This window comes from Lactuca serriola, chromosome 6 (assembly GCF_051521515.1).
Source record: "Lactuca serriola cultivar US96UC23 chromosome 6, Lser_US96UC23_V15, whole genome shotgun sequence".
Classification (NCBI taxonomy): Eukaryota; Viridiplantae; Streptophyta; class Magnoliopsida; order Asterales; family Asteraceae; genus Lactuca; species Lactuca serriola.
This window is the reverse complement of record NC_136413.1, coordinates 43,212,947-43,224,540: the sequence shown is the minus strand read 5'-3', so window position 1 is coordinate 43,224,540 and position 11,594 is coordinate 43,212,947. Positions and strand designations below refer to the sequence as shown.

Sequence of the window (11,594 nt, the reverse complement as noted above, 5' to 3'; positions counted from 1 at the left end):
CTCAAATTTTCGACACTTACAACCCTCCTAGAGGGCTGCAAAAATCCGATCTCCCTCATGCTCTAGTCTTTCTCCTATAGTTTCTAGGGCTCTTAACTTTTGGGTGTGAACCAATAGAGGTACTTTACTTTGGTTACTAGTATTTCCAATAGAGACAAGAGATCAAACAATTAAGCTACAAGTGACAAATCAATTTTTCATAAGGTTTGTGCTCCAATCCTTTCTTCTTTTAGCTTGTTAGCTTAGTTTTAAAAGTTTATTTCTATAATAGTAAATTTAGATCCTATGGTGCATGTACACTTAGGATGAATTTTAAATGCTTATGTTACCTTAATCTAGTGTATAGTTGCATAGAAAACCCAACACATATAAGAAGTATAACATATAAATTCAATCAATTAAAACCAATAAAATAGGTTTAGGGGAATATACTCTTAGTATAAATGCACATTAAGTGTTTGAATAATATCTCTTCACTTCTAATATTATTGAAAGATTTAGTAGTCTCCTAAGGTTAAAAGTAGTTGGGTTAGTTAATCCTTAAATGTTTATTAAGTCACATATTAAGTTTTTAAAATCATATTATCAATTTTATTATTTCTAACACATCTTTAAGATCATAGACAAACATATGAGAAAACTATACTTGATTTAGAGTTTAACTAAAAAGGTTACAAACAAAACAAGTTTGGTTGTCTAGTCGAGTACTCGAACGACTGGAGCACAAGGAAAATTCCACTCGACCGAGTGGATATATTTGATGAACAAAACATGTTTTTTAAGTGTTGTCACACTTTTAGATCAAGCCTAAAGCATTCCTAGCTTAAAATCTTTCGATTAGGATGACATAGAATAACTAACTAACATTCAATGACATGACTTATACACTTAACAACAGCCTAATTCATCGTTAAACCATGATTCAAAAGATAAATATAGAGACTAAAAGGTTTGTTTTTCACAAATCACTAAATGAGTTCATAAGTTCCATTTAAATGTTTAATTAAGCAACACACATTATATCTTTGTATTAGATCATTTCAAATTAGATCAAGGCCGTTAATTGATAATATAATTAATTAAATCCTAACGCAATCCAAATTTACATTCAAAACCTCAAATGAACTCATAAACTTCAAAATAAGCTTGAATCGAGCGTAATGGAAAATTAAGATCTATTGCTCAAATTGATTGAGTTTGTAAACACCGTTGAAGATGAAAACCAAATTATAGGTTAATTTGACATTAAAATCATGATCTACGCTTCAAATCATCATTTAACCATTCTAGGGTCATAGACACCCAAATCAACTTGTAAAGTTGAAGATCAAGCAACATAAAGAGTTATTATTAGTAGAATAGTTTACTTTAAGATTTAAAGCTAAAATCTAAAGCCTAGGTTATTTGATGATAAAAATGGTGATGATTCATTACCTTTTAGAGCTTCTTAGAGTGAACCTTTTCAGCTCTAACCTTCCAATGATCTTCAAATCAACCCCAACCTTTTTCCCAGCTTTCTTAATCATCGATTCCCTCTTCAAAGCTCTCCCAATTTATCCAAATGAGAGAGAAAGTTGAGAGTGGGTTCTAATTTTCAAAGTTGATCAGTTTGACATATTTATTCCCTAAGTTTGTTTAAGTTAACCCTGACTAACACATTATCTAATAAAATTGTGCACAAGATGTTAGTTAGGTCAAGTCCTAAACACAATAACATAAGGCAACAAAACATTTTAAAACTCCTAACCATATTTTGTTGCAATTTGTCGTTTCGTTTAAGCACCGTGCGCAGAACCCTCATGTCAAATGATAATGCGGATTGAGAAAAAACTAGATATCTTGGGTCTCTATCTCCCGCTCCAACAGTTGAGCTTTATATACTTCATTTTCTTGAAGAAAAAAAAACATATTTTTTCATCATGATATCGTTTTTCCATCATGATGTCGTTTTCTTTCCTTTTTTTTTTTGTCTTCGCAACAATGAATTTTTGACATTAAATGAATGTTATTGTTAGTCGAATCCGGGTGGAAATTATGCATCAGAAGATGTTGTGTAGGCGTTGGATGAAGATGTTTTGGTTCATTTTATAGAATGAGGCGGTGAGTCTTCATCGACTTTTTTACGTCCAACCATTTTGCCTGGTGTTTCAAAGCATCCCAAGCTTTTTCATGGGGAGAAGCTTTTTGATTACTAAGCCTTTGATACTCACTTTGTGCATCTTTTTAAACATCGATCTTCGATCTCCCACTAGCTAGACTGTTCAGCTTCCGGTTGTAGATGCAATTACAATCGTTACATTTCTTTTTAAAGGTTGTTCCATTTTGAGTTCACTTGGTGTTGTGTCCGATCCAAACCTCCCATTTGAGCATTAAAATATTCTACAACCCGCTCCTAAAATGCATCCAACCTTTGTTAATTTTTGCGTTGCTTATCTTCAAAAACATCAACAAATGTCGTAGCCAAAGCCACTTATTCCTTTTCCAACTATTTCTTTGACTTTTGACACTTTGTATAGTTGTGTTTGTTCTTGGCAACTGGTTGGTGTTCCTCGTTTCCTTGTTCATTTCCTTCGGGAGCGGGGTCATTACTTGAATCGTCAGATTTTAAGTTTTAAGTATTACACAACTGGGATACGTCGAGCGAGAACATTGGAATTGGGTTTCCGAAACCGTTTGAGAATATTACATGTATTGATTATAATCTCGATTTTCTTGTGAAATACTGAATGAGTTGTAAGCTTGTTGCACCAGATAATATTGTTGTTGATAGTTTGAGTTTTGAGATTTCAAAGTAGAAAGTAGAATATCTTAACTAGAATTGCATTGCTTCGATTTATGTTTTTTTGCAAGAGCCGACTAGTTTAGATTTGCTTCGGTAATCTATTGGGGGAATTGAAGAGGTGTATAATGAAATTGAAAGAAAATGAAATGAAATTGAGGTAGTATAATGGAATTGGATAGTAAAATAGATAGGTTTATATAGGTTAAAAAAAAAGAGGGGGGGGGGGGGTGGGTGGGGGGGGAACAAATAAGGGTGATAAATAGATATATAATTTTAATTTAAGAAAAAATGATAATGATAATGAATTACAGACGCTCTTGTCAGATAAGTTCTATATATTTCCTTTTTCTTTTTTTCTTATTTTAAACATCTGAGATCCCAACCTGACACCAATATAAAGATCTCCTGCCCAAAAAATTCCAAAACCCTTTTTTTAATCTTTGCCCTAATTTTTTCCCATTATCCATTGCCATCTTCCTCTGATCTATGAACAAACTCTGTCACAATCAAATGTATATGGGCTTTTACAGCTAAGACTGTTCTTTGAAGGTGACACAGAAGGAAGGTCCACATGAATTAAGGTGGAGGGTTCAAGGTATGCACACCTCCATATTCTCTCAACCCCATAAAAAACTATAACTTTCTTGTCTTTCAGAGACATCAGTTGATCTATCGCCAATCTTCACCCATACCCATTTCATCCTTTTGGGGTTCCGTTTAATTTTACTGGTATTTAGGGTTTCATCTCTTTTGGGTACTCTTTAATTTCACGAATCATCGATGTTGTTGGATGTAAAACGGAACTGTAGTTGAGGGTTTCGTGTTAATTTGGTGAAAATTTGATGAATATTGTGGATGATTTATATGAAAAGTTCATGTTATCCGGGAATAATTACATGAATATGGTCAAACCCTGTTGGAAGCCATCGGTGGAAGGCGATGTACGGAAAACCGGAGATCAATCCGGAAGAACAGATGGATTGTTGTGGTACAAAGATTTGGGGTCTCATGTAAGTGGTGAATTTTCGATGGCTGTGATTCAAGCAAACAACTTGTTAGAAGATCAAAGCCAAGTCGAATCAGGTCCATTAAGTTCGATGAACTCAGGCCCTTATGGAACCTTCATCGGAGTTTATGATGGACATGGTGGACCTGAAACATCAAGATTCGTGAACGAAAACTTATTCCCAAATCTCAAGAGTAAGTAAACACCAAATTAACAACTCCCCTTGATTATTTCATCAAATTTCTTTCATTTCTGAATTCTGATCTTGTAAACCTCTTGATTTGGTTCAGAATTTGCGTCTGAAGATCAAGAAATGTCTGCGAGTGTTATCAAAAGGGCATTTTTAGCAACAGAAGAGGAGTTTCTTTCTGTCGTAAGAGAACAATGGCGGATTTGTCCACAGATAGCTTCAGTAGGAACGTGTTGTTTAGTGGGTGTGATCAGCAATGGGCTGGTGTACGTTGCTAATGCTGGGGACTCACGAGTTGTGTTAGGGAAAGCTGAAAAAGGAGTTAGAGGTGTTTCTGCTATACAATTATCAACTGAACATAATGCAAGTTTTGCTTCTGTAAGAGATGAACTTCGATCTTTGCATCCTGATGATCCTAAGATTGTTGTTCTCAAACATAATGTTTGGCGTGTTAAAGGTCTCATACAGGTATGTGTTTGCTTTTGTTGACTTAATAAAGAAAGTCAAACGTCATACCCTTTAAATCAAAATTTTACCTTTAGTTTTTTCTTTTTGGTTTTTCAGATCTAATTGCTCCTAGTTGTGTAGTTTCTTAAATAGTTTACCAAGTATTTATCGTTTTTCTCTACTAACAAAACAATTTTGAAGGTGAAATATAACTCCTTCGACTTCCAAAACAATTCATGTGGTTTAGTATAAGTGTGACTATAGATCAAATATCGTAAATACCCTAAAAACAACAAATGGGTATTTAATATTTTGTGATTGGTAACATTTAGCTTAAAATTTTGCAAAAAAAGGGATGTTAATGTTACTAGAATTCCAAAACTAATAAAAGCGTTACACACAAGAAATATTAGTGCCCTTTTATTGATTTGCTTATTATACAAAATCCCACTTTCGTACGATTTTTCAATCCAATTTCACATCATATAAATACAAACCAATTTCACATCTATAGTACGATTTTTCAAAAATGAAAGTATGATTCTATATTTTTTTAATTAAATGTTAATGATTTTCAGATTTCAAGATCCATTGGGGACGCGTATTTAAAGAAGGCGGAGTTTAATAAAGAACCACTTTTAGCAAAATTTAGGGTTGCCCCATTTTCAAAACAAATCCTTAATCCGGATCCTTCAATCTTCATACACAAACTTAACCCTAGAGACCAATTTCTCATATTCGCATCCGATGGTTTATGGGAGCATCTTAGCAATGAAGAAGCCGTTGATATTGTTCATAACTACCCACGTAGTGTAAGTTTTTTTAATCATCTTTTTGTCTTTTATAACATATACCCAATTTCGCAAAAGACAAAAGAAAAAGGGAAATTGAAAATAGAAGATCAATAATTGGTTAGATAAAGTAGCAAATTTTTGGTTGGATTAATTAATTTTTGTTTTTTTAGGGGATTGCAAGAAGACTTGTGAAGGCTGCGCTTCAAATAGCAGCAAAGAAAAGAGAAATGAGATATTCGGACTTGAAGAAGATCGATAGAGGTGTTAGAAGACATTTCCATGATGACATCACTGTAGTTGTCATGTTTTTAGACCCTCCGTTGACCAATAGAGGTTTGACTCGTGGGTTGCCTCTATCTATAAAAGGAGGTCAAGGGTTGCCACGTGTCAATAAGTCGTAGCGTTGGAGTTTGAAGCAGCAGCTGCTTTTTGTTGAGTAATGAGTAATGTTTGTAAACTAAAGAGAATGTAATGTATTATTATTCCAGAGTGTGCCACGTGGATTTTTAGAGGTTGTTAATGAGTGAATCAAAGGGTTATTAGAGGCAACATCGTCTTCAGAAATTGAAGATGGGAAAATGGAAGAACATCTTTTACGTCTTTATAAAAATCTTATGATAATCTTTTATTCTGGCTCTTTGTTTGTTTGATTTGTTGGTTGTGATTTGTGATTGTTTTTTTTTTCTTTTTGTTTTATTATTAAATTTTGTTTGGATAGATGATTAAAAAGATATAGGAGAATGTGATACATATTTAGATAAATGGAAGAAATGGAATAAATACAAATTTGTAAACTAATTGACATTATTGTCAATTTAGGCTTTCTTTGTTGAGTTATTTTTTTCATTATTAAGATGGAGAAAAACATAGGCTAATCACAAAATGACAATGAAAGGGCATTACAAAGTAATTATCTTTTTAGATTACTTACGAAATGGCTATGCAATTCGTGTATGATTGTAAACGATTTGACAAATGAATTGCATGCTAGGGAAGTTGGTTTATATATATATATATATATATATATATATATATATATATATATATATATATATATATATATATATATATATATGAACCAAGAGTTTTTTATTTTTAGTTAAATAGAGGAACACAAACAATGATCTTATTCATAAAATTTATAGTAAATACTCGGTTTTCTTTATTCGTTAATGATCGTTTATGCTCGTTCTTTTATATTCTTTATGTATTTTCTTTTGATGTGACGAGGCAAAGGCTGGAGTTTATCAGATGTATATTTTGGAGAAGATATTTAGATAAATATGATATTTACACTTTATTTTTTTAACTAATTTTGAATTTATTGACGTAGAATTCGTTTATAATACTTTACGTATTATTTGTCTAAATGTTTTTGTTCGTTCATTTATTTTGTTTAGCATCTTAGTGGATAGACCTTTATATTTTTTTTGTTTGTTCAGTAAATTTAACCAAACGAATATCATCACTAAGGTATAAACAAGTCAAGCCCAAGCCTATTAGCTTGAGTTTGGCTTGTTTAAATTCATGGGGCTCGAGTTCGAGTTCTGTTCATTTTGAGCTCAATTTTCAAAATTTGAGATCAGCTGGTGGATAATTCATCAGACTCGAGTTTGGCTTAGACTTGACTCGTTTGCCAGACGAGCCTAAATGAGTCCAATCTGGCTTGGTTAACCATCAAAGCTCAGAGTTGTTTAAGCTTTTTGAGCTCGTTAAATATTTATTAAAAACTTAAATTATAAAATTATTTTATATTTAATATGTATTAATAATTTAAGATATAAATTTATAAAATAAAAATTATATTATATAAAAGCACAAAGGCTCGTTTAGATTTGCGAGCCTAATCAAACTCAACAATGAAGATTGGCTTGAACTTGTTTAATAAACAAATTAAAATAAGTTCGAGCTCAAATTTGTTTAACTCGAGCTCCAGCTCGAACTTTTAACAAGTCGATCCCGAGTAACTCAGTCCACTTACACCCCTATGGGCAAGTCATTTTTAATGTTTGTGTGGTTTGTTTATAGCCATAATTTCACTTCAGATTTTGGTATTTTTTAATTACCATAAGTAACTTATCAGATTAAGTCATGTTTTAATCAAGTCCATTAAGTTAAAAGTACCAACACGACAATGTTGTGTATGTATTGGGAGTATTTTACGTTTAGGAAATATGGTATTTCATATCAACTCGTGCATATAGGTGTTATTTAGATACCTTTGGGACATGTATTAGTGATTTGTTCCTTTCGTACCCAATTCTTTCACAAACCATTTGTTTTGTTCCCTAGCTCTTATAAAATTCAACGATGGTGATAGTCACGGTGACAACCACAACTCGAACACTTGATATAGTTAATATTCTACATGTATAAGTGACCCATCATCATCTTTCAAAATATCTTTAGGTTTGAATATTAAATGTAATCTTAATATTACATTATTTAGTCACAACTTTATACACATGTACCGGATTTGGTGTATATTTGTCTTATTTGAGTATATAAAACATTGCTATAAATTTGTAACTTTTAATTGTTGGCTTTTAACTAGATACAATCGGCTAAAAGATGGTGAAAAGACAAATCTAGTTACTTGTTATTCGCCACAAAATAGCCTAAAGATTTCCACTTTCCACAAAATAACCATCCACTTCAGAATACTCACACAGAAAATCACTATTTGTTGCAAAACTGATCTCCTTCTATTTAAGGCCTTTCTTTTTAGATTTTTAAATCTTTTCTTTTTTGAAGAAATATGTCTCAACCTAACAATTCATTTTTCACACTACCAAACTTCTTTTTATTGCTCAAATGGGTTTTAAAAACCGTACAACAAAAAACTTCAAAAAAAAATTGATGGGATGTCAAGCCCACCAAGCAAATTACACCCTTCGATTGCTAAATAAACGTAATATAATGGTAAAAAGGGGTATCGATCCTCGGGGAAATGGTTGTATTCAATCACCAATGCAATTCAATAGAACTAGTGAAATTAAACTAATTAACTACAATTAAACTAAAAGGGGGGTTTTTGATTACTTGAAAACTAAAATACTTGAATAACTAAAAAACCTTGCAATTTAGCAAGTTGATGAGATGCTCAAAGGTTGGAAATAATTGGTTAACTAAGGCAATTCAACACAATGAATATTTGTGTGTTTATCATTAGGATCTAATACAAAGCTTATCCTTCATCCCAAATTGGTTATAGCAATCATGAAGCATGATATGCCAAGATTCCTCATAGGTAGTATGGAGGTTGGGGAAGCCCACAACACACCTTCTTAATTAAGATCAAGGGTCAATTGAAGCAATTAATCCCAAGAAATCAATTAGCCTTAAGAATGAAGGAATCCCCAATTCCTAGAGGATGTCAAATGCTTACACATCCATAAAGGAGATATGATTCATAAGCTAGAGATGATTTCTACCATCATAAAGCCTTTGTTCTAGATAAATTCAATGATCCAATGCAAAATCAATGAAATAAATCAACCATTGCTCAATCAAATACTAAGCTCATGATCAAAGCATCAAATAAGCATAAGAATTGCAAACTAGAATCATAAACATGGGATAAATTGATAATCAACATAAATCCTTCAAAACCCACAAACATTCATTGGTTTTCAGCCAAAGTCAACCAAATAAGAGTATTAGCCACTCATGGCAACAAAGTAACAAGAACAATAATCTAATTGCATAAAGAAACTACCTAAGATTTGGAAAGATGAAAGGAAATGGTTTCTAGCTCCCAAAATCGCCTCTTGCAGGTCTCCAATGGTGGAAAAACGTCAATTAAGCCTCTAGATCTGATCCCCAAGGGTTATGGTGTGCCAAATGACCAAAATGCCCAAACTGGGCAGTTGCGCGGGTACCCGCGCGACGAAAATTCCACCCGCGCAAATGTTGCTGTAATACTATTGGTCCACCAAGCCACTCCACCCTTCGACTACCAGAGATTCCTTTGGTCCCCCTCCTTGTCCATGTAATTTGAAATGCACCAATCATCATTTAGCCACCAAATGGATGCTCCAAGCCCAAAATTAGAAATTTATGATCCATCTTCACAAGCCCAAATAATCCAAGCCAATAACTTTCAAAGCCCAATTCTTCTTCTTTGGTTCCGCCAAGCCCAATAATGCCTCGGGAGCCCACTAAGCTCGTCTCCAATTAACCCGCCACCGCAACAAGCACCGAAAAACCTACAAAATATCTCATGCAACATAACAAGCACCCGGTATGATCCATACTAAAGAAAAATAAATAAATTACAATGCATTAATGATAAAAAGATTTAAAAATCTAAAAATAAACTAATAAAATAAGAAAATAAAATAAGCTATCAAAAATTGATAAAATTTTACAATTTTCACAATAATATAACCAATTTCGCAATATATGAAGTAAAATTTTACAATATAATTTTTTTCAATGAGAACCATACAAAAATCAAATTCGAAGTAGGCCCATTGCACACATAGTGGTTATTTGTAGAAAAAAAAAATCATGAAAATGGTTATTTTATGAAAACTCATAAAGAGGATTGACTAGATTTGTGTTTTTCTCTTTAAATATTACTTAATTATTTGTCAATGAACATAAAAAATAAGAAAATTTAAAATTTGGGAAATCGTCCATCCGGTTCTTGAAATTTTAAGGACTTTATATTTCGACCCGATAGCCACCCGGTAATGATTATAAATTGCACCTCGAACTGAGGATCACATCAGCTAATATGTTAAAATGGATGTAAAATCAAGAAGATGGCAGTGATGAATGTTGTAATAGGTTATAAACCAAAGGTCTTGAACAAATTTTCGTATCAAGTTCTAGTATAGTATAGTGTATATAAAAAATCATTGTTGGACATAATCATATGATACAACTCAAACAAACGATAAAAGTAGTAGTAGCCACGACAAAATCAATAACAATTTCCTACCCATGTGTCACTCAACCTCACTGACCAACTAAGAACAAGAAAACATGATAAACAAGCTAAAGTTTGGTAATTACCTAATCGACACTTTTGACAACTCTTTTGCATGAAAATGTCTACTAAGTCTTTAACAACTTTAAAAATCAGTAAATATTGTTGGCCGGTTGATAAGTTCTAAATGGTAACTTAGAAAATCACATTCCTACAAGAACCTATCGATTCAATTTTACCGCTTGTAATCTTATATATTGATATACTTAATGGAACTTATAAACTATAGGCGTATGGACTTTACTTGATAGAGAAAATCATAGAAAAAAGAGGTTTTCCATTAAGTTCTTTTTTTTTTTACAAATTTACTTTCATTTTATTCCCTTGTTTCTTCACATATGTTGTCATTTTCTTAAATATTATTTATTTATACGATATTTTATCCGTACATGTTCATATTTAAATCGGAGTTCATCATCATAGAGAAGAGAGAAGACCGATACATGTACTTGGTCTAAACATGAAACAATACATGATAATATATTTACTAAGGTTATGTGTGACATAATTTACTAACTGTTTGACATAATTTACTAAGGTTACATGACAATACATGATAACATACTATCTGTTGGCTAAATAGTTACCAGATAGTTGAAAAACTAGCTAATAAAAAAATAATGATTGGTATAATTTAGGTACAAAACTAGCTCATAAGTTAAGCTACCCAGTATGGTAGCGTTTCTACGCATGAAGAGAGATTCCGCTTTTGTAGGGCGATTGATCTCTTTTTATTCCATATTTTGACACTTGATCATCTGTGTTTTGTGGGCCAGAAGTTGGGAAAATATTTAACAAAGAAGAAGAAAAGAGGCGTGCTTTGGATTTTTCTTTGGGTGCAAAGTATATGAAACATAACATAGGCCACAAACAGTTTTTAATGTGGGCTTAAGAACTTAAACTTGGGCTAAGAGAAAACTTAGTAGGCTAACCAACAGTTGGGCTAAATCAAATTAAATTGCATAACTAACTAATTTAGTTTTAATTTGTATAATATTAATTATATATATGCTAGAGTAAAAAACTAAAAAAAGATATTGATGATGTGGAGTGGTGATTATTTCCAAAGGTTTGTGATGTGACGTCACTTTTTCATAGACATGTAGTGATCATACTATTAGCTTTAATTTGTGGAGAATTTCATTCGTATCCTTATAAAATTAAACTATTACTTCAATATCCTTATATATTTTAGAATTACATATATATCATTCTAAATCTATAAAACTTACATCTATATCCAATCTCATATTTTAATTAGAATTAAACTAATTTAATATTAAACCTTTTATGTAGAATTTAAAATTCTATATGGTGTTACTATAATATCTTTCTAAAATTAAAGATTAAAATTAAACCATTTTAATTTGGATAAATCC

At 32.0% G+C, this 11,594-nt stretch overlaps 1 protein-coding gene across 1 annotated transcript; it reads left to right on the top strand.

Annotated features, from left to right (window-relative positions):
* The first annotated feature begins 3,143 nt into the window (after positions 1-3,143).
* On the top strand, positions 3,144-5,850 carry LOC145058038 (putative protein phosphatase 2C 38). Its single transcript, XM_079005957.1, has 4 exons — positions 3,144-3,982; positions 4,079-4,446; positions 5,004-5,237; positions 5,390-5,850. Exons 1-4 carry the CDS (start codon positions 3,625-3,627, stop codon positions 5,618-5,620), a joined length of 1,191 nt encoding a protein of 396 aa, XP_078862083.1. The 5' UTR covers positions 3,144-3,624; the 3' UTR covers positions 5,621-5,850.
* The last annotated feature ends 5,744 nt before the right edge of the window (positions 5,851-11,594 follow it).

Bases quoted from the DNA above. Each gene is read 5' to 3' on its own strand.
- LOC145058038 (XM_079005957.1), top strand. From the start codon at position 3,625: ATGAATATTGTGGATGATTTATATGAAAAGTTCATGTTATCCGGGAAT. The intron at 4,447-5,003 runs GTATGTGTTTGC...AATGATTTTCAG, and splicing joins GTGTTAAAGGTCTCATACAG to ATTTCAAGATCCATTGGGGA. The intron at 5,238-5,389 runs GTAAGTTTTTTT...TTGTTTTTTTAG, and splicing joins TTCATAACTACCCACGTAGT to GGGATTGCAAGAAGACTTGT.